The sequence below is a fragment of the Marmota marmota genome, unplaced genomic scaffold (genome assembly GCF_001458135.2).
Source record: "Marmota marmota marmota unplaced genomic scaffold, marMar, whole genome shotgun sequence".
NCBI lineage: Eukaryota > Metazoa > Chordata > Mammalia > Rodentia > Sciuridae > Marmota > Marmota marmota.
The window spans coordinates 17,385,691-17,408,721 of NW_026000168.1; the positions used below are offsets into that span (position 1 = coordinate 17,385,691).

Consider the following 23,031-nt stretch of genomic DNA (forward strand, 5'->3'; position numbering starts at 1 on the left):
TGCCATGAGCAGGCTCTGGGGCCCCCTCCTGCCAGACCCAGGTGGCTGGAGGCCGGGTTCACAGGTGCGGATACTGACAGGACAGACAGGGGGTTCCAGAAGGTGCCGGTGGCTGGGGACAGGTGGCCCGCGGTGGCACAGAGGGCACTCGACAGGGACGCCCGGCTTCTGGCTCGACCTCTGCCCCCTGGTTCGGTTCTGCACAAGCCTCTTTCCAGAGTTGGGCCTCAGTTCCCCTCCCCACCTCTCTGTGATGCCACCGAACTTAAGGGCATCAAGAGAATAGTCCCCGCTAGTGACAAGAGACGGGTCACACCGTGGAGCGTGGTGGTCAAGTAACACAAGCCTGCGACGGAGCTTCCTTAGAGAATGAGGGGAAGAGAATGATCCAGAACTCCTACGTTTCTTCCCCTAGAAAATGAGGCCGGGCTGGGCGCGGTGGTGCAGTGCCTGTCATCCCAGAGGCTTGGGAGGCTGAGACAGGAGGATCGCCAGGTGGAGGCCAGCCTCAGCAACAGCGAAGGTCTAAGCAACTCGGCGGGACCCTGTCTCTAAATAATAACACAAAATAGGGCTGGGGACGGGGCTCTGGGGTTGAGCACCCCTGGGTCAATCCCTGGTACCAAAAAAAAAAAAGTACTAGAAGTCCAAAAAGGCGTGTAAGCCAGCTGTGGAGGGGTGACCTGTGGCCCAGGGGCTCCTGAGGCTGAGGTGGGAGAGTCCTTGAGCCCAGGAGTGGACGGCGAGCGCCCTGGGCAGCACAGCGAGGTCGTCTCAAGGTCAGTAAGGCTGCACTTCATGCTCACAGCAGCCCCTTTGCAAAGCTGAGAACCCTCGGTGGGTGACTGCGAGCTGGGGTCCCTCTGTAGGCAACAAGGGGCACCCCAGCTCCCGCCAGTGGCCGGGGTCTGACTGTGGGAAGCACTTGGCCCTCTGTACCTGGGCAGCGGCGGGTGGCAGAGGTCAGCCACTCCAGGGGCAGGGCCCAGTAGTGCTGAGGTCGGGAGGGACCTTGGATCCCCAGAGCCAGGCCCTCAGGGGCCTCGACGGCCCGATCTGGAAAATGGGTGAGCACCTCCAGCCTTATCGCGGTGGCCTTATCGCGGTGGCCTTATCGCGGTTGGCATTGTTAGGCTTCTGGAAGGATCAGGGCTCGGGCCACTGTGCACGTCCCTCCCCGGCCCCTCCTGGCCAGACGGGCAGGCCCTGGGGGGTCAGGGGGCAGTCCTGCTGCGGAGGCTCGGCCGATGATGGATGTGTCCCCGCCAGACAGCGGCCCAGGGACCTGCCCGGCCCGCTGGGCTGCCCTGGGCCTCGGGCGTCGCCCATCTGGCCCTTCGGAGAGGTGTTTGTTTAACCAGGAAATGACCTCGGAGGGGAGGGGACGGCGTCCGGGGACGGGCTTCTGGGAACAGGGTCCCCACAGGAGCGTGGGGGTGGGGCCGGGCCTGAGCCGTGGGTCCTGCTGCCCAGACCCCGGCTCAGGGTGTCCCCGGGCAGCCCCGGCCAGCGCTGCCTCCCCAGGCCCCAAACCCACCGGCCGCCCAACTCCTGGCTACGGGGGACCAGGACAGGGAGGGAGGGACAGTCCTTCCCCTGGTGGGTCCCAGGAAGAGTCGGGCTGCGGGTCCTTGGCCTCTGGGCCTCTGTTTTCCTAGCTGACAATGGGCAGCTTGGCCTCCTTCTAGAACATTCCTTGCCTCTCTTTCCCAGCCACGCATCTGTGTGCCCCAGAGTCCTCAGCTTTTGCCCATTTATCTTAGAATATAGCTTTTTTCCCCCATTAAACGTACCCATTGATGTCAGTCTGTAATGGGTCTTCATTATTTTTAAATGAATTAAAAGAAACTTTTAAAGTTTTCCTCAGATTTCTCTCTTTTTTTTTTGATATCAGGGATGGAACCCAGGGGTGCTTACCCCCACTGAGCCCCGTCCCCAGCCCTTTTGATATTTTATTTAGAGACAGGGTCTCGCTGAGTGGCTCAGGGCCTGGCTCAGTGGCTGAGGCTGGCCTCCTCCTGGCGATCCTCCTGCCTCAGCCTCCTGAGCTGCTGGGATGACAGGTGTGGGCCACTGCGCCCGGCTCAGGATCTCCTTTTTAAGGGCAGAACGATACTCCGTGGTGTGTGCGTCTGTCACGTGTTCCTTAGCCATTCAGCCTGGGATGGCCATAAAGAGGTCAGACAGTGTCACCACAGTCACAAACAAAATGACCTCTCAGTGTCTCTGTCGTCCCCTCGCCTTTGGGAGGCCCAGAGTGACTGAGATGGTGGTCAGTGGGCTCTGGGTGTTCAGTGGCAGGGGGAGGCTCCTCTGGCTCCCAGTCCCTGTCCTCCTGCCCCATGTTGGTCCTAGAAGGATCCAGCTGAGCCTTCCAAAAGCCCGTCAGAGGCCAACGGCGTCCTCTGTCCATCTGTCCATCTGCTGCCGACCCCCTTGTCCTTCCCATGAGCTCCCCCTGCCTCCTCACACGCAGCCCCTGCAGCTCTGGGTCCACTGCCCAGCTGGGCCCTCGTGGTCCCCAGGGCTGGGCCCTCGTGGTCCCCAGGGCTGGCCCTCCGTGTCGGGCCTCAGTCCTCTGTTGGTAGAGGGGGCATTCGGAAGGGGACACAGAACACGCAGGGTGACGTTTAAAGACGGCGGTGGCCTGAGGTTGGGGACTCCCTTAGTGTCCTTCCCGGCATCCCCCAGAGCTGAGTGGGCACCACAGCCTGGACGTTGGTGTGCAGCCAGGGGCTCCTGTGTGTGGGTCACGGGGACCTGGGGAGGTGCCTGCTGACCCCGACTGCGTGGGCCTGAGGGTGAGCCTGGGGGGGCCTGGGGTGGACCTGGAGGGTCCTTTGGGGACCTGGGGGACCTGGGGTGGACCTGGGGGTGAGCTACCAGGTTCCCTGGTCACCGCTGACCTGCCCACGGGGCTCAGGAAACCAGCAGAGAAAGGGAGGAGGGTGACCTCATGACCCAGATCCCAAACCTCCAGGGCCAGGCAGGGCCAAGACCGGGCACAGAAGAGACTGGGACACAGGACAAGTCCCCTGGGGGGACAGGGGTCCCGCCGTCTACACCTGTAGCCCTGGGGAGGGACGGTCCCCAGCCCCCGGGGTCTGCGGCAGCCATGGGCCACACGGGAGCCCCGGGTCTTCCCTCTGGGTGACAGTCCCCTGATCCTGGCACGCACTGCCTGGACCTGTCCCCGGTGTCCCCGTGCCGAACTGAGCATCCTCACCAGGGTCCCTGGGAGCCAGGAGGGAGCGGACCAGGGACGTGGAAGGATGCGGGTCAGACGTGTCTCACTGTGCAGAGGCCGGACGCCGGGCCAGACGCGTCCCCACGTTGTCAAACTGTCACGCGTGTGACCCCCTCACTTAGGAGCAGGAAGGGCACCTAATGGTCCCCTCACTCAGTGTCTGAAGGAGTCTTTGAAGGCTCATTTTCCGCGGACCACCAAGCACCCCGGGCGCCTGCCCTCCCCGGGGGGTCGTGACAGGGAAGGGGGGAGGGATGGGAGAGTTCAGAGAAACAGGACCCGAAATCACAAGGTGGGACGACTGGGCCTCGCCAGGAGAAAGAGGTCCCCGCAGGAAGCCCTGCCCGGGAGGTGGCACTTAACCACCTACACCAAGGCCCGCATCGTGCTTTGGGTGGAGGAAACGTCAAGTGCAAAGGCCCTGGGGTGGGTTTTTAAGAAAGAAAGAAAGAAAAAAAACAGGAACAGAACTTTTCTTGGCATCTCTCAAGCTTAAAAGGGCGCAGAGAGCCGGGTGCGGTGGCCCACGCCTGTCATCCCAGCAGCTCGGGAGGCTGAGGCAGGAGGATCCCAAGTTGGAGGCCAGCCTCAGCCACTTAGCCAGGCCCTAAGCAGCTCAGGGAGACCCTGTCTCTAAATAACATATAGAAAAAGGCTGGGGACGGGGCTCAGGGGTCAAGCGCCCCTCGGTTCAATCAAAAGAGAGACAGACAGACAGACAGACAGGTGGGCTTGTGGGAGGACAGGATACTCGATTCCCTCGTGGATGAGAATCTGGGCAGAGTGACCTTCCGGGGACAGCTGACAGCACGCTCCGGGCTCTTCCTGGTCGTGGCCCCTGCCAGACACTTAAGGGTCCCCTGTCTGGGCAGGAGCTGCCTCTGGTCTGTGTCCCCAGGCTCGTCACTGCCGTCCAGCGGGTGGCCAGCTCTGCCCTCCCCCAAGGGCTCCGGCCTTCCCGAGCCCCCAAGTCCCCCTCACCGTCACCGTGGTCCACTCGGATCTCAGACAGCGGAACCAGCACAGAGGGGACGGGACGGAGCCCGTGACCCTCAGCTAGCACGTGGCCACGCTGGGCCTGACCTCTCCGCTCTCTGCCCCTGGCCCCTGGCCCCTGCGGGTGTTGGAGCAGTGGAGACCCGGAGCCGGGGAGGTCCACCCGGGTGACCGTCAATGCCCACGTCGGGTTTTCGCAATGGCCCCAAGAGGGACAGACCCTCTGCTGTCCCTCTGGTGTGGTGCTGGGGAGGGAACCCAGGACGTCACAGTGCTGAGGACGCCCCCTCCCACTGAGCCACCCCAGCCCTCTCCAGCTTTATACCAAGACCTTGCTAAATTGCTGAGGCTGGCCTCCAATTTGCGATCCTCCTGCCTCAGCCTCCTGAGGTGCTGCGATCCCAGGTGCGCACTGCGCCCGGCTCACGGGCCCCACGGAGAGCACTGTTACCACCATCAGCCCCGATGACCTGCCTGGCGAGGAACTCGGGGTCTCCCTGGGCCACCTGCTGTCCCCTTCCAGACCAACGCAGCGTCTGTCCCACCCGCCACCTCCGGATCAGGGGAACCAGTTTTCGTTCTGAGTCGGTTTGCAGCTGGTCGAGTCATTCACGTCCTTCGACGCCCCTCGCCGGGGGTGCTCCCTACCTTGTGGGTGAGGCTGGGGTCTCTGGGAGCGCTGTCCTCCTCCTCCGAGCTTCCCTGCTCTTCATCCGACGTCAGGTCCTCTTTGGGGGCCACCACCGAGATGGGACAGACCTTGTAGGGCTCTGTGTAGGTGCTGGAAGGAGCAGGGGAGAGGGTTAGCAGGGCACAGGAGAACCAGCCGGGGACCCAGTGGACGCCGTGAGCCGTGAACAACTGCAGACCTGCCCTCCTTCCACGAGGGGTTGCCCCAGGCCCCAGGAAGGGGACACTGGCCCCTGCTGTGGCCCCGGGAGGAAGAGAGGAAAGGGTCCCAGCCACCGCTCCCAGCCGGCACTTCCCATCACGGCCGCTAGGGGGCGCTCAACTCCCCAAACCGGTTTTGAGACAGGTTCTTGGTAAGCTGCTGAGGCTGGCCTCCACCTTGAGATCCTCCTGCCTCAGCCTCCCAAGCCGCTACCATGACAGAGATTTTTCTGTTTCCTTCAGATTGACTCGTTTTGCACATTGACGACCTGCTCTTCTTCATGCTAAGGAATAACGCCCATGGAGCCCCGGTGAGTGGCCCTGCTCCCCACTGGACACGCAGACCTCGCAGGTGATGGTAAGCCTGGTCCCTTCTACTCCACTGAGCGTCTGTGTTTCATGTGACCTCAGCTGTGGTGGGAAGTGTGGCCCGCGCTGATGTCTGGCTGATGATTAAACCTCTGGCTTCTGTTTTCCAGAAAGATCATGGAGACAGAAGTCGGGGGCAAGGGGTCAGGTGTGCGGATGGTATTTCTGGTTCATGACTTCACCGGGGCACTTGGGGACGTGAACAGGACACAGGACGAGACGCTGCCACTAAAAGGTGCTCTCCCAGCTGTGGCAGTGGCTCACGCCTGTCATCCCAGCAACTCGGGAGGCTGAGGCAGGAGGATCACAACTTCAAGGGCAGCCTCAGCAACTTAGCGAGACCCTAAGCAAGTCTGTGAGGCCCTCAAAAGCAAAAACTGAAAGGGCGGGGACGTGGCTCGGTGGTAGAGCACCCCGGGTTCAACCGTCAGTACTATGGGGGGAATAAAAGGCTTTCACAGCACAGACGCGCCCCAGTGCCTTTGCACAGTCAGTGGAAACGAAGCAACGGACCCCATCTTGGACAGAAGCCATCAGTTAAATAAACGAATCAAACATGTCGAGACTCACACCACAAGTGTCAACGCAGCTGCTCCTGCAGCCTGTGGTCACTGCCACCCGACAGATCTTCAAATACCAGGGAAGGTGACACCCCTGAGAAGCCTTCTCCTGGGTGGGGCATAGCTCAGCAGTAGAGGCTCGCCCAGCCTCCGCGAGGCCTGGGTCCTGTCCCCAGCACCACATAAAAAAATGACCGTCTTCTTGAAGACTTCTGAGTGCTCCTGCCAACCCCAGCAGAACCGCTGTCCTACTGAGTGACTGCTGCCTTCCTCGGGAGCCAGCCCAGAGCACGCCCAGGACGGCCAGCGCCCAGTCGGTGACAGAGACCCGAGACGGGCCCTGCGCTCCGCACGGTCCACGGATCCTGCCCGGCTCTGTGTTGTGGGCTCTGTGGGGACTGCTTGGTTTTCTTTCATTAAAACAAAATCCTACTAAGAACCTCTCTGCTGAGAGTCTGCCCCAGGTACTGAAGGCCCCGAGGAGCGGTGGGTAGCGCCCCTGGGCTCCTGCACCCACGCACCCGGCGGAGACGAGCACAGCAGGGTCACATACGGGAGCACCCTCGAAGGTGGCCATCCCCCGTCCCTCACCTGGATGGACTCATGCACCCGTCCATCACCGTCCCATCCATCCATCTACCGTCCACCCATCCACCCTCCCATCCATCTTCTATCCACCATCCACCCTCCCCTCCAGCCTCCGCTCCAGCCTCCCCTCCAGCCTCCCCTCCCTGGCTTGCGCTCACACCAGGAGGACTCGACGCTGACCGCACTCCTCTCTCTGGCCTCAGAGAAGACGGTGCAAAGCTCAGGCGGGGCACAGGGGGCTCAGAGCAGTGGGCCTGGATGGACGAGGCTGGGGCTCGGGGACCCCAGATGGTGCAGCAGCAGGACACAGGCCCTCGGAGAGCCACACAGGGAAGGGGCTCCGCAGACGCCAGCTGCCTGGTCCCCGGGCCTGGCTTATGTTGGGCCAGTTGGTTGGGGTGACAGAAACACAGACGCCCCCTAGCGTTAACGGGCACCTCGTCTTCCCTCTGTCACGCCCCAGTGTTCAGAACCAGGGAAGAGAAAAGCCCGGTCCCCATGTGACCTCCTGACTCACAGGCCCGTTGAACCTACTGCACCTCGAGTGGGGACTCGTTGGGAATTCTGGGTCTGTGGTCCGAACAGGAATAATACAATCCCGCCCTTGAGGAGTTCACCAGGGACATTCACATGGAAACAGAGGCAAGGGGCCAGGCAGTCAGTACTGAAGTTAGGTGAGTAGGAAGTGGCATCAGATAGAGTTGCTGTGTGACCTTGAGAAAGTCACTCAACCTCTCTGTTTTTCAATCTGTAAGTTGGGGAGAGTGGGAGAGGTTCCTGGCTGAACTGAATCAAAACAGGATGGTCAAAGTGGTCCCTGCCTGGCATGGAGGAGGAGAGTCTTCCTGGCCAGCCTGAAGGAGCCTGCAGGAGGCCCAACCCCTAACCCCCCAGGCCGGTTTCCACGGGCCTGCTCTGCCTGGGAGTCTGCTTGGGCATGGAGGGAACACAAATCACAGCAGCCGAAGCTCATGGCCTTAAGTGACCCGCCCAGAGCGCCCAGGCCTTTCCAGCAGCCTGGAGTCATTAAAAACAGCCCTGGGCCTCCACGTGGGGAGGCCAAGGCTGTGCACGGCCCACGGCGGCCAGCGCTGACCCTGAGATTCCGTCCAGTCTCAGAGTCCTCGCAGCCAGAGCCTCAGCGCAGCCAGACACGGCCGCCCCCTCGGAGATCAAGACCCAGCTCTGTCCTTGCCGGGGAGCCAGGCCACACTGCAGATGTCACCAGGCTCCTCCTCGCTCGGTGGGGACTTCCCCAGGGGAGGCCAAGGGGGGAGGCTGAGCTCTGGGAGCTGAGTGGGAAACGGAGCCGGGGAGACCCCAGAGGGGCCTGGGAGAGGAGGACAGGGGCAGGGGTTGCGCACCAGAGAGCCCCCAGCCTCCCGGGTCCCTTCTGTCCCCGCAGTGCCCGCTGCCTCCCCAGGGCCCCCAGCACCACAGCCTCCCCGAGGTGGCCCCTTTTGCTGGGAGACTCCTTGGCGCTCAGAACGTCCCCTCCCGCGTCCACCCAGACATCAGCTGCAGTGCAAGTGGGACCTCAGGGGACAAGGCACAGGGGACCCTCGTGGAGGGCTGGGGAGTCCCTGCTATCCTCCTGTCACAGCACAGCACAGCACGTCGGGGCTGTGCGGTGGCTCTTTGGGCCTCTGCATCTGCCAGGTGGAGGCGGAGGCTGGTGCGCAGGCGCAGGAGGCTGTCGGGGGCGTGGCTGCCCTGTCGGGGGGCGGGGCTGCCCTGTCGGGGGGCGTGGCTGCCCTGTCGGGGGGCGTGGCTGCCCTGTCGGGGGGCGTGGCTGCCCTGTCGGGGGCGTGGCTGCCCTGTCGGGGGCGGGGCTGCCCTGTCGGGGGCGGGGCTTCCCCGCTGGGACCTGCGCTCCTCCTCCTGCAGCGACCTCCCGCCCAGGCCCAGGTCAGCCAAGGGCCAGGCCAGCGCCGCCGCTTCCCAGAAACAGGCTCCCAGGCGAGGCTTTTCAGAAAACTCACTTCCACTCCCCACTAAGTGCAAACGGAAGTCCATCCCGGCTCCGCGACCCGGGGTGTCCCCATGTCCCCGCAGATGGATTAGGGGGACAGTTTCCCTTCTGCTGCATCTTTTAATAGCATTGCATGTCGCAGAGCCTTTGGAAGCGCACCACCCGAGGCAGTTTAGCACACGCCAGGAGGGTTTGGCGTCAGCCCAAGAAAGGAAACCCGCACCCCGCCCTTAGCGTCACTCCCATTCCCCAGAGGTCCCCCAGCCTCTGGCAACCGCTAGTCTGTTCTGCTTTCAGTCTCTGTCGCCTTGTCTATTCTGTATAAAATTATACAACCTAATGCCCTTGGGATCTGGCATGAGGTAGCCCGGACCAGCCCTTCCCTCCTTTTTATGGCTTAGTAATATTCCACCCGATGGCCAAGACCGGGTTTTGCTTCTTTGCTGGATTGCTGACAGACATCTGGATCGTGTCTAGTTTTTGCTATTGTGAACAAGGCGGCTGAGAACATCTGCATGCAAGTTTTTTTGGGGTCGATGATGGGTGTGTTCTGGATATGGACCCCGGAAGAGAGGAACTGCTAAGTCACAGGGTTACTGTGGAGGCCCCGCTAGACTGTCTTCCCGAGCGGCCACAAGTGAGGGGACTCTGGATTTCTCTGCGATTTCCTTGCCAACACGGGTTATGGGCGGTCTCTTTTTCATCTTGGCCATCCAAGTGGGTTTGAAGTGGTTTTATTGGAATGTTGCTATCCCTGAATCCAGTTCAGTCTCCCACTCCAAGCAAATACTGCCATTTCCCCCCGAAAAAGAAAAGAAAAAATGTGATGATGACTACGAAAGGCTTATTTTCAGATCATCGAATGACGGTCCCAAGATGTAAAACTTTCAAGAAATTTGTGAAAGCCTCACACAATGACAGACTAACATAAACAGAAGGGAAGGCACAAGAAAAATTCACAAGCCACAGCCCCGCACTCCTAAGTATCCTGGCTCCAGTTTTGGGAAAAGTAATGGCCTTTGACACCTTGGATACTTGTCCCCCAAGGCTCAGGTTGAAAGCTTGATCCCTCAGGTGGTGCTATTGGAAGGTGAGGGGACCTTTAAGAGGTGGAGCCTAGTGAGAGGAAGTTAGGTCATTGGGGGTGTGCCCTCCAAGGGAATCGTGGGAATTGTCCCTCTCTCTGCTTCTTGGCCAGAGGTGAGTTATTAGGCTCCACTGTGTGCTTCCCTGGAAGCCCAGAAGCAATGGGCCCATCCCAGCATGAACTGGAAGGTTCAAAACTGAAAGCCCCAAAATAAACCTTTTATCTTTATAAATTGATGTCCACAGGTAGTTTGTTACAGTGACGCAGAGCTGACTAACAGCCAGCTTGGGCCAGCAGAGCAGGTGTGTGCATTTTTGGTTCTCAACATGATATTTGGGGGTTGTCTGTCCAGAGGGGAGGAATTCTGGTCCAGTGACTCCCGCCACATCTTGGGAGTCTGTCCAACATGTGCACCCAACGCAACACCCCGCGGGTCTGTGCCCAGGTCTGCGCCTTCCAGTCACTGAACCTCCCCAAATCTGTTCCGGAATCCTGCCCCCCTCCCTTCTGCTTGCCCAGCCTGGGTCTGACCCAACTTCTGCCTCTCCCACGAAGCCTCTGGGAGAGGCACCTGGGGGTGGACGCTGGGGGTGGCAGGACACAGCCCTCCTGAGCGGTCACTTGCTCAGAGCCCCACGTCTGAACCGAGCTGCAGCCGCTGAGCCCCCAGCACACTCCCGATCTGGGCCACAACCAGGAGCTTGGGGCGCGCGGTCCTGCCCCCCCAGGACGGGCACACCTGGGCACTACCCAGTGGTCATCCTGGCCTGGTGCCTCTGTCCTCCCCCGGCACATCCACCGGCTTCCCCTCAGCCTCCACCAGGGCCTCTGCTCATCTGCACGGGACCCGGGCCTGTAAGTTCCAGGGTCTCCAGGCCCCTTTCTCCTCTAGTCTGGTGGTCACTGACCGGCCTCTCCGCCCCGAGGACATGCAGCGCAGCCCCTTCCCCTCACCCCCTGCAGAAGGCACGGGGCCCGGTGGAGAAGGAGGCGCAGGGGCGGTAAATCAGGAGCTCAGATGCAAAAAGAGGAAATGTGGTTCTCGAACCCAGGGGCGCCTGACCACGGAGCCCCCTCCCCAGCCCTTTTTACTTTTTATCAGGAGACTGAGTCTCACGACGTTGCTTAGGGCCTCGCTAAGTGGTCGAGGCTGGCCTTCACTTGTGATCCTCCTGCCTCAGCCTCCCCAGCCACTGGGATGACAGGTGTGCACCTCTGCACTCGGCACCTGTTTCTCTTCAAGGGCGAAACTAGCTTCAGAAAAGTGGCTAAGACTGCGCCTGACACCTGACCCAGGCTGGATGAATGCGCGTTCTGTTTCCAACTCTCATTCTGCCTTTAAAATATGAGCTGAACTCAGCCACTACAGGAATCAGTGTGCGGGGTCCTCAAAAGACCAGGCACGGAGCCAGATGCGGTGGCGCACACCTGCCATCCGGGGACTCTGGAGGCTGAGGCAGGAGGATCACAAGTTGGAGGCCAGCCTCGACAATGCAGTGGGACCCTGTCTCAAAATAAAGCAGAGCTGGAAGGACCAGAGGGCAGAGTAGGTCCCACAGCTCCCGAGGGCCCCTAGGGACGAGGGGCCAGCTGTCCCGGGTTCTCTGAGGCTGTCTTGGAGGGAAGAATTGTGGGAGTGGACAGGGCTGTGGGGGGTCAGCTTTTCTACCACCAAAAAAAGCCTCACACTTGGGGTGGGGAGAGGGGCACCCGCCCGGGGTCCAGCCAGAGCCCAGACTCCTCTTCGGGGCTCAGTCCACTGCCCTCCCAGGCCTTGTCCTGCATTTCCTGTCAACACCGACACTTCCTCCCTGGCAGAGCTGGGGACACACCCGGCTGATAGGGCCCTGCACACGATGGTGGCAGGGACTCCAGTTCCACTCCTCACCTCGGCCCAGCAATGCCACCACCTGCCAGAGCCGACCACGCCCCAGGCCACAGACGGGCCAAGCGAGGCCCACGGGGGACAGGGCAGGGCTCTGGGGCGGCACAGCATGTCGGCAGGAGGACTCCAGAGGCTGAGGTGCACCCAGTGTGACCCGGGGAGGCTGGGGAGGCCGGGGAGGCCGGGGAGGCCGGGGAGGCTGGGGAAGCAGGAACAGCGGTCAGGAGGCAGGGACTCCGGAACCAGCCCACCTGGTCCTCCACCTCCTGCCACCGGGCCATCTTGCAAAGTTTTCTGTGCCTCCATTTTCCTGACCCCTAAAATGGGACACCGCGGCCTTTACCCCAGATTGAGGAAACCTCTGGCCGCAGGGTTTGCCGCTTTCAAATCAGGAGCTGCAGGTCTGAGCCACAGCCCCTGGGGACGCTCGGGGACTGGAATTCCAACCTCAAAATAGATCCGAGGGCGAGGGCCGCCCTGGGCTCAGGAGGCTCGGCTGTGCCAGGAATTCATCCTGTGACCTTGGACAAAAATACCTCCCTCCTGGTTCTCGGTTTCCTCCTTACAAAATGGAGTCCCAAAGCCCCCCTCTGCCTCCCTCCGGGGAGAGCGGAGGGGACAATGGGCAGGGAAGTCCCCGTGGATGATGCCTGAGGAGGTTAAGTCAGGCACCAGTGGCCCTAAGAAGAGGACCGAGGAACTGGACGGCCTCTGCGAGGCTCTTTCTCCCCACGCGAGGTCTTCTCCAGGTCTCCGATCTCTGGGAACTCGGTCAATCTCGGTTCCTGTAAACTCACTCACTAGGAGCAGGCAGGATGGGTGCCTGCCTGTGACCTCCCGCCTGTGACCTCCCAGGGACTTGGGAGGCTGAGGCAGGAGGATCGCAAAGTAGAGGCCAGTCTCAGCAACTTATGGAGGCCCTCAGCAGCTCAGTGAGACCCTGTCTCTAAATAAAATATAAAAAGGGCTGGGGACGGGGCTCAGCGGTCGAGCGCCCCTGGGTTCGACCCCTTGCATTAAAAAATAATAATAATAATCAGTCTCTTATCAAAGTGACCTTGTGCTAATTTTGGACTAGGTGACCTGGGGCGGGGCTCTGTGTGTCCTCAGGGGCTGAATTCTCAGGTGATAAGTCACCAGGGCCCACAGTCGGCCTGATGTCACATTTAACAGGAAGTGGGACACCTGCTTCTTAGGTCAATGGGATCCAAGGGCCTGTTTCAATGTGGGCCTTCACTGTACTTGGACTTGACCTCAAGAGCGTCACAGAGAACAGGAAGGAAAACCCCGTCCTGCGCCCCAAGGAGCCCGTCAATGACCAGAGGAGGCCCAGACGCTGAGGTTGAGGGACCTAGGATCCAGGATGACGCCACCGTTATCTAATGATCAGAGAAATGCTGAGCGCGTCCCCTAAGGCTCTGGGGACACCAGGAACTGTCTGACGTCATCAGGCTGATGTCCCCCTCCCCCAGTCCCCAGCCCTGCTCCCCGCCCCCTGCAGGTGGCATTTCTTGGTTTCCTGAATAAACCTCTCTGCCGGGGACAGTCCCTCAAATTCATTTCTGTGACATTGAATCTACAGCCCACTCCTCCTGAGTCGAGGTCCCCCCTTCTGGGCACTCCTCGGATGTCCTCTGGTGACATTCCCAGAGAAAGCATCCAGACCAGGATGACAGACCCGGAAGGTCCTTGTTGGTGTGGTGTGACACATGGAAAGTGTCCCCAGTCCCCGCCTCGAGTCTGGGGGCTCCTGGGCTTGGCTCCTTTTACCTGGGAGAGACAGACGCTGGTTCCCAAGACCAGGCCTGGAGGACCAGAGAGGGTGAGACACCGGCCCAAGGTCTCACAGGACCCGGGGTCTCTGGCCTCACACACGAACCTCCCTGGGCACAGCGACGCCTCTGTAGGAGCCAGGGCACCCTGGACAGTAGCTCCCGGCTCCGAAGCCAGGGCAGGGCGCGTGGGGTGGCCCTGCGGGAGCCCCCGGGGAGGCTGGGTGTCCGCAAGTGTCCCCCAGCGCTGAGCGGACCCTGCTTTTGCTGGTCAGTGACGACTTGGGAATGTGGGAGGCTGAGGCAGGAGGATCGCGAGTTCCGAGCCAGCCTCAGCCACAACGAGGCCCTGAGCGAGTCAGTGAGACCCTGTCCCCAAATCAGACACAAAATAGGGCTGGGGACGGGGCTCAGGGGTCGAGGGACCCTGAGTTCAATCCCTGGTCCCCCCCAAAAATAAATAAATAGAAACAAAAGAGTCTCTGAGAGAAAGACACAGATAAACCCGGGTGCTCTGTGGGAGTGGGTGGCCCTGTTGGAACCTCTTGGCCACCTGTCCCCAGTCAGGGAGGAACTGGGCGCTCCACTCAGCAATAGAGGACCTCAACATAAAGGCAGGGCTGCAGCCTTCACCCCGGCCTCCCCCTCCCCTGGAGCCCTGGGGTGAAGGGGCTTCTCGAGGGTCTCAGGGGAGGAAAGGGCCAGCACCTGAGTCTACTTATCCTGCTGCGTAGGGCGCCCCCGAGCTCCGGCTCCCCGAGAAATGAAACACCCAGCGGGGGACGGCGCCCACTGCTGAGCGTCCAGCTCAACCCGAGCCTGCTGTTCCGATGTGACACTGTCTGACTCCGCTGTCCCAGCAAGCTTACGGGATCCCTGACTCCGTCTTACAGATGCGACACCTGAAGCCCAGAGACGTGCGGCGACTAACCCAAGATCACACAGTAAGCCTCAGCACCAAGGTCCTGAATCTATCCTGACTCAGAAGTAAGACGCTCAGGCACTGCCACCTGCAGCCACCTGTCCCGCCTGACTCCCCCACCCCCACCCTGTCCCTTCTTGGATACATACACAGGATTGTCACCAGGCCCCATGCCTGCTTCCCCGGTGCCTCCAGCTGGGCCAGACTCAGGAGGAGGTGACATCCAGACACCAGGCAAGGAGAAGCCACAGGCTACGGGGGAGAGTTTCTCTCTCGGGCTGCAAACGCAGATCCCTAAGTAACACCCCAGACCCTGAGAACCACGGTTTTGGGGGATACGACCGGAAACCTGCCTTTTTATTTTTTTTTTGGTACCAGGGATTGAACCCAGGGGCACTTAACCCCTGAGCCCTGTCCCCAGCCCTATTTTGCATTTTATTTAGAGACAGGGTCTCCCTGAGCTGCTCAGGGCCTCGCTAAGTGGCTGAGGCTGGCCTCCACCTGGCGATCCTCCTGCCTCAGCCTCCGGAGTCACAGGGATGACGGGCATAGCCATCCCATCCAGCTGCAAATGAGACTTTTTCAACAACTGATTTTCCAAAAGCCCTGTCAAGGTTGGAGGAAGGCCGCAGCACCACGGTGAGGACATCCAGGTTCAAGTCCCGGCCCCTCCCCACCCGGCCCCGCGATCCTGGGCCAGCCCCCTGTTTCCTGGGTCTTGGTTCCTTTGCCTGTCAGCTGGGGCCGGGGACCCCTTCCCTCCAACCCCCAGGTGCCGAGAGGATAAAAGAAAAGTTGGGAGGGTCCTCGGGGTCCCCCTGCCTGGTGGCCCTGGACTGGTGCTTTGTGCAGGGGAATCCGTGACTGGGAGGCCCCCGAGGGAGGCTGGACAGCCTCCGGGGTGCTCTGCAGGCCCTGGGGAGGGAGGGCCGCCCAGGGGGGTCTGACTCCACTGACCCCAACAGCATCCAGCCAAGGACTTGGCAGGCCCGGCCTCGGATTTGGAGGCTAAAAGAAAAGGAGGCCCTCGGCCTCCGGGTCCCGAGCCAGGTCCCTCTTAGACACGCAGAGGACCTTGGAGCTCTCCAACCCCGGGGTCCCTCTGCGGTGGCTCTTGGGAGGGGCCTTCCAGATGGCTATTTGTGGAGCGCCCTGTCCTGTGCCAAGCTGGGGACGGGGACCCCGCCTTTCATGCAGAGCCAAGGCTCCAGAGGGAAGATGGAATAAATCAGGCCAAACGTCCCGGGGACACAGCAGGCGGCGGGCGGCATCTGGATGCTCTTTTCTTTGCAGAGAAACGCCACCCTGGGCTGGGTGACCATGACAGACGCACAGACACACGGTGGCTCCCTGGAGCCGGCCACCTCCGAGAGGGGACACCCAAGGCCACCGTCTGCCCGCCCCACACGGCGCCCAGCAGACGAGGCCCAGCAGGAGGGAGGGGATCCTTGTGTCCTGGGAGGCTCACCATTTCTAGTGGGGAAACTGTGACCTGAGGACCTAGTCAGGGCCACACAACAGGGGGACGAGGAATGGCCGAAGGGACAGGAAAAGGGCAGGTGAATCCCTGGAAAGATTCAGGCGGAGGCCTCAGGGAGGAGGTGGTGTGTGCGAGGAGCCCAGCCGTCCCCCGGAAGGACCTGGACGGCAGGAGGCGGGAAGGGGCCTCTGGGCACGGAGCCCAGCATGAGCAAAGGTCCTGGGGCCCGCGTGCCAGGAGGGGGCGGGGCCGAGGGAAGCAGAGAGGAGCCGGGAATGGCTGGCCTGGGGAGAGGGGGTCTGTGTCCCCACAAGCCTGGGAGGTGCGGGTGGGGATCCGGCCAGAGGCTGGTCTCTGTGACCTGTGACTGTGCCTGGGACCGTGCTCTGGAGCTCATGGAGGAGACCTTGCTTGGAAGCTTCTAGAAGCCAGCTTCCTTCCGCCCCGAGGCAGCTGGCCGTGAGCCCAGGTGGCGAGGGACTCGGATGTGGTCCTGTGGTCTGAGGTCGAGGAGATGTCCCCCTTGGAGTCCTCTGGGGAGCTGGTGGAGGGCCCTGGGAGGACGCCAGGGTGGGTCTGAGGACGACTTGGCATCTGGGCTGAACCCGGCAGGGACCAGGCCAGACATCTGGTCGCAGCAGCTGCCAGCGTCCTCCTGGGGGACCCTGCAGAAGGCCAGGCCGGGAAGCTCCTCGCAGTAGGGGGGGCCTCTGAGCCCCCGGAGCTCAGGGCCTGTCCCCTCAGTCCCCAGAGCCGCCCTCTGCTGTCACATTCCTGCCACTCAAAAGCGCTCCCCACGTGTCCTTTCTAGATAAGGGAGAGGGGACGGTCAGTTCCATCTGTGGCCTCTGCTGGGGGACTTTTCCTCTTATCTTTTCTGAGATCTTATCGTGAAGGAAAAAAGAAAATCAGTCCTCTGTGCTGAGGAGCTTCAGCTAGTCACACCTCCTAAGGTGACACAAGCCAGCCCTGGAGCTGTGGGTGGCCCAGGCTGCCCCAGGCATTCCCAGCAATGGCTTGGAAATGGTCACTGGCCGCAGGACAGCACCTTACAGGCGGAGGTAACTCCCACGGTCTCTCTTTGTATCCTTTTTTTTTTTTTTTAATGTTTATTTTTATCATTTTGGCACCGGGGGTTGAACCCACGGGTGGCTCTACCACTCAGCCCCATCCCCAGCCAACGTAAGAGATTTTCTGCCGGGTGCGGGGACATCTGCCTGAAGTCCCAGGGGCTCAGGAGGCTGAGGCAGGAGGATCGCAAGTTGGAGGCCAGCCTCATTCACTAAGCCAGGCCCTAAGCAACTTGGTGAGACCCTAACTCTAAATAAATAAATAAATAAGAGGGCCTGGGGGGTGGCTCCGTGGCTAAGAGCCCCTGGGTTCCATCCCCAGCACCAAAATAATGATCATAAAAATAAGAAGAAGAGACGCTCCGCCTGACTCGGCGCATGCGCACCACACGCTGTCAGCAGAACGCAGCCCAGGGCCCGCGCTCAGGCCAGCACGGTGGCACTGGTCACCTTCCGGGGACGCTCTGGGATGTGGGTGAATGAGTGTGAGCACCCCTGGGGCAGCCTGGGGACAGCCAGGTGCAGCCAGCGGGGCGCCTTCCCTGGGGACGTGGCTTGGTCTAGGAAACCTTGCAGGGAAGGAGAGGGAGTGCGCATGCGTGCTCCGGGCCGCGGGCAGGAGGCCGGGCTGGGCCCTGGGGGCGCCTGCAGACCTGGGCGCTGGGGTGACCTTTTAGAAGACATTTTTGAAATGAGTTTTGAATGCAAACGCACTGGCTGGGCTATTCCAATGAGCTTCCTCCTCTGTGGCCAGAATCCGTGGCCCTGGGCTGTGCTCAGGACACTGGCCACTGGGCCTCTGGTCACCTGCCACTCAGCCCTGTGGTCACTGGGGGTGGGGGGGCGGGGGCACGATCTCGTGGCAGCCAAGCCCTCTGGGACCACCAGACGGCCCTGGAGGCCCAGGTCAGAAACACACGTACTACTGGCAGTGTCTCAGGCCCACCAGGCACGGTTGGCCTAACAGTCCCATTTGAGCTCAGCACGGTGGTGCCCGCCTGTAACCCCAGCGCTGGGGAGGCTGAGGCAGGAGGATCGCAAGTCGGAGGCCAGCCTCAGCAACTTAACAAGGCCCTAAGCAACTCAGGGAGACCCTGTCTCTAAATGAAACACAAAACAGGGCTGGGGACGGGGCTCAGGGGTCGAGGGCCCCTGAGTTCAATCCCTGGTACAAAAAAAAAAGTCCCATTGGAAGTTCCCAGGTCTGTGAGGTCCACAGTCACGATCCTGTGGCTCAGAGAAGTGCGATGAATTCCACCAGCTTCCGCCCAGCGAGGACGCGGATCTGGGTGAAGCCTCTGAGTCTCCCACTTCCTGGGGTTGAGGAAAGGGAAGGGGAGGAGCTGGGGACCCCGGCTTTTCCTTTCTGGGAGCTGACGGACCCTTTTCAAGTCCAACACTACCCTCAGGTCTCGCCTACATCCTTTGTGCTACAAATTTCCTCCGGTTGGCCAGATGTGGTGGCACACACCTATGAGCCCAGCTGTTTGGGAGGCTGAGGCAGGAGGATCATGAGTTTAACACCAGCTTCAGCAACTCAGTGACACCCTGAGTAACAAGGTGAGACTGTGTCCCTAAATAAAATTTTGAAAAGGGGCTGGGCAGGATGGCCCATGCCTGTCATCTCAGCGGCCCAGGAGGCTGAGGCAGGAGGATCTGAAATTGAAGGTCAGCCTCAGCAATGTCGGGGGACTCTGAGCAAGTCAGCGAGACCCTGTCTCTAAATAAAATACAAAAAGGGCTGGGGAAGGGGCTCAGGGGGCAAGTGCCCCTGGGTCCACCTCCCACCGGGGCCAGATGTGCCCTGAGATAGCCTGGGGCCCTCGGGCCTCAGAAGAGACCTGCTCATCCCACCAACTTGGACTGAGCACCAGCTGGGCCCAGGTCCCCTCTGCACACGGGGCACTGGGTGGGAGCAGGAGGAGCCAGCCAGCTGCTCAGGGCTGGGGTCCAGGACCAAATGCCCCAGCTTCTCCTCCTCCCAGCGGGAAGCCGGGGCCTCCCTCCCTCTGAGCCTCCCTCCCTCCAGGCTGGAGGCAGCAGAGACTGAAGAAGCCCCAGGAGCAGACAGGGCTGTGGGCACCTGGGGTGTGGCTGGGCTGGGGGGAGGGCATGGCCTCCTGGAGTGACAGCCTGGGGTTCCTGGAAGATGGAGGCAGGGAGGCTCCTCCCCAGAGGCCGAGCAGCTGCCTAAACTCTGGGTCTCTCTCCTCCACCACTGACTCACTCGCAGCTCAGAACCCAGCCTTGACCTCTGGCCTGGGGCCAGCCAGGAAACTTGGGCTTGGACCAGGGACCTCCCTGGAAACCATCTGCAGCATCCGCCACAGCCCACCCCAGCTCAGCCCCAGGGCTCGGCCCTGCCACCTCCACAAGCCACGGGATGGTGGCTTCCCAGCAGATGCCCGGGTTCTGGGTCTGACTGTGCTGCCTGCTGCTGTGTGACCCTGGACCACGCGCTTGCGGTCTCTGGTTGGCGCTCACAACGGAGGGCAACCTTGGCAGCTCCCAGACGCCCTGCACCAGGGCCAGCTGCCATGAAAAATGTCCTCATTTTTCTTTTTAATTCTTTATTTTTTAAAAAGTGAATGAATGAATGAATTTTTTGGTATTGGGTACAGAACCCGGGGGAGCTTGACCCCTGAGCCCTGTCCCCAGCCCTTTTTTGTATTTTATTGAGAGACAGGGTGTCGCTGAGCTGCTCAGGGCCTCACTAAGATGCTGAGGCTGGCCTCCACCTTGTGATCCTCCTGCCTCAGCCTCCAGGCTCACAGCTGCTCGCCCCCATGCCCAGCCCCTCTCTGGGGTTTTTGAAATCCAGCTTTCGGATCCATGAAAGGCTCCTCCTGCCCAGTCTGGGGACCACCGGGTCCCTCTGCACAGACTCACTGACCTAAGGCCAGGAGAAAGGGCAGCGCAAGTCCAGCATGGCTCCTGGCCCTGCCCTGGGGTCCCGAGTGCGCCTGGGTCCTTGGCCACATGATACACGGAGCCTGGCGCTGCTCACCTGTGACATGGGTCGGGGCTGAACTGTCACCAGGCCACGCCCTTCCTTTGCCCACTTACACTGTGAGATTCATTTCCAGACAGATAATAGAAAAAAAAAAGAAGACCAGCAAGCGACCTCATCCAGGAACTTAGGATCCAGTGGTATTTGTCCCTTCAACGGTGGCTTGGCGGCTGGCCCTCCACAGAACAAAAGACCTGCTTTGAGTGACGGGTGGGGACGTCTCCCTGCCCCTCCCCCCTCCCCGTGGGGGGTCTGTAAACCTCTGGTTAAATTATGGGTGAGCAGAGCCTTATAAATACCCGACAGACAGACAGACAGACAGGTCTCATTACAGAGGACGCGGGGCCGCAGCAGACGAGGGGGGGTTTCCAACTGCAGGCCTCAGACACCCCGGGCTCTCGCAGGTGTCCCTGGTGAAAGTCCTGGTCACCCGCTGTGACCACAGGGTAAACACGAAGAGCTAAAGTGAACCCAGAGAGTATCACACGTCCAGTCCCAGGCTCCCGCGGAGCCCTCTGCAAGTGTCAACCCTCTCCAGTCTCCTGGTGACTCTCTGAGGCAGCTGCTGTCACTTCCCTGGTTTTCAACCCACGAGGAGGCTGGGGGCACAGAGAGGTTCAGTAATCTGCCCAAGGCCGCCCAGCTCCTGAGAAACAGAGCTGGGGTCGCAACGCAGCCTTCTGACCCAGCCCTGACCCTCTCTGGCGGGGAAACTTTCCAAGTACCCTCCGTACCTACGGAGGGTGGCTCTTCTGGTCCTCGCACCAAAGCTTATTGCGGTACAGATCATGGCACCACTCTGAACCTCAGTTTCCTCTTCTGCTAAAAAAATGACCCTGGTAACTACCCCCACAGGGACGTTTAGCAAATCACATGAGATGATGTACCTAAAGGGAGCAGGGACCTGGGGACAGGATGCAGAGCGTGGGTACCGGGGACGGACGAGGTTTTAAAAGTCTGGCTCTGCTGTGGCCAGCTCCGTGACCTTGTGTCCTTCGTTGATCCTTAACCTCTAAGGACCTTAGTCTCCTTATCTTTTCTTTTTGGATTGAACATAGGGGTGTCTAACTCCTGAGCCCCACCCCCAGCCCTTTTTATTTTCTGGAGACAGGGCCCCCCTGAGTTGCTGAGGGCCTCCTTAAGTTGCTGAGGCTGGCCTCCAACGTGCGATCCTCCTGCCTCAGCCTCCTGAGCCACTGGGATGACAGGCGTCCACCTCCTGCCCAGAGCACCAAGCTGGGGCTGAGCCTTTCACACAGGGGACCTCAGGGGACTCTCCAGACCCTGGCCCCTCCCAGGCACCCTACTCTGCTGACATCTGAATCTTTATTTATTTATTTTTTGATAACAGATTCCTCTGTTTCATCCACGTGTGACACACTTGTCCCCATTGGACAGACGGGGAAATGGAGGGGACTGGGGCTGGGACCAAGTCCCGTCCAGGGCTCAGCTGGCCACAGAGACCCTCCGCCGACCCTCGAGCAAGGACCTCGTAAGGAGGCCGCCTTCCGTGAGCAAGGTCGTCTCCAAGGTCCCCGCGGGGGCCACACGGTGAGGAGCCCTGGGTCAGGGTGGCACCTGCGCTCGGGCTGTGCCAAATTAAAAAACAGAACGCAGTTCGGGGAGGGGGTCCTCACGTCCCGCGCGTCACGTGGCCCTGAGTGCGTCCCTGACGCGGGTTTCTCCTTAGGGTCCCTCCCTGTGAGTTTTATTGCATTTAATTTGAACTGATGGCCAAGGGACCCGGCGGCAGATGCTCAGTCTCTTAAGTCAGAAAATTAAAAACGGAGCATCCCCATCCGTCAAGTGCCCCAGCCCTGGGCGCTGGGCCGCGAGGACCTGGAGGGGGACAGTCTGTGGGGTGGCCCAGGTCCTTCCAGGGGACTTACTGAAACCTGTGCTGAGCGCATTTGTCAAAAGGGTGATGATAGCGGGGAGGGTGGTGGCACGGGCTCAGGGACACACGGGAAGACACCCGGCCACCGCTGCCTGGCCAGCGCTCTGGCCGGCCACTGACACTCAGGCTGTGAGTCACCTTTGTGAGGCCACAGCGTGGGCTTGGTGGCTGCTGCCAGTGTCTGTGACCAGGCCTTGGTCTGCACTGGACACCCCATTACCCGCCCCTGCCCCGGGTTTGTGAGCAGGTCGGTCCCTTGACTTGGACTTGAAAAGACGGAATTCCTGGGATTTCTGGGGACATCTTTCACGGACACCAGCCCCGGTCTTCTTTCTTGGGCGTCAATGAGAAATAAGTGCTGGGTGCCGTGGCCACAGGCCTGTGATCCCCGCGGCTCTGGAGGCCGAGGCAGGAGGATCGTGAGTTGGAGGCCAGCCTCAGCAACAGCGAGGCCCTGAACAACTCAGGGAGACCCTGACCCTCAGTAAAATACCAGGAAGGCAGGGGACGGGGCGCAGGGGTCCTTCCCGAAGTAGGGCCGTGTGTCTGGTGCACACTGGGATTCGTCCCCGTCACTTGTGCCAGGATCCCCGCTGCCCCACGTCAACCTCCCCCTTCTCTCCAGGGACCCCCTCGGACCCTTGTCCAGAGACCTCTTCTCGGTGACCCCCGGAGGCCAGCCAGGGGCACCCAGGCCACCTCTCTGTCCTCGCCCTTGTCACCAAGAGCCTCCAGAGCGTCCCCGTCTGGGATGTCCCCCTCCTTCTGTGAGCAGCCTCTGACAGGCCACCCCTCTGCGCCCTCCGGCCACGTGCCTACTGCAGCCAGGGACGTCCCTGCCACCACCGGGGACCAGAAGAAAACCTGCCCGCTCCCTCCTGGACCTCCGCGGTCACTGCAAGGCCACCGCCCAGCTGGCTCCGTGACGCTCCACTACCCAGCAGCGGATCCAGCCAGGCCACCAGCCATGGGGACAGAAGGGACGGTGTCCTTCCCACGTTCCTCGAGCCTCTGGGCCAGCGACCAGTGTCAACACTGGGCACAGCAGTACCACCCGCCTCCTGCCAGGGACATGCCCAGCAGCAACTGGATGAGGGGCAGCAGGAGCGCAGTGTCCCCTCCCCGGGGCGCAGGGCCAGCGCCAGTGGACACCGCACGGAGGGCCAGGCGGCCTGGGGTCCAATCCCTGTTAGGAGGGTCCCTGTCACCTCCCACGTACGGCCGGGCACGCGCCACGTGACCGCAGTGGCCACGGGCACAGGGACGGCTCCCAATCTGCCAGACG

General features: G+C 61.1%; 1 protein-coding gene across 1 annotated transcript in view; it reads right to left on the reverse strand.

The window, feature by feature from the left end:
- The window catches only part of Fgd5 (FYVE, RhoGEF and PH domain containing 5), a 60,901-nt gene that overhangs the window by 30,055 nt on the left and 7,815 nt on the right, over positions 1-23,031 (reverse strand). Inside the window, exon 3 of the mRNA XM_048786966.1 lies at positions 4,892-5,024. Coding sequence (XP_048642923.1) covers positions 4,892-5,024 — 133 coding nt within the window. The remainder of the gene's footprint in view (positions 1-4,891; positions 5,025-23,031) is intronic.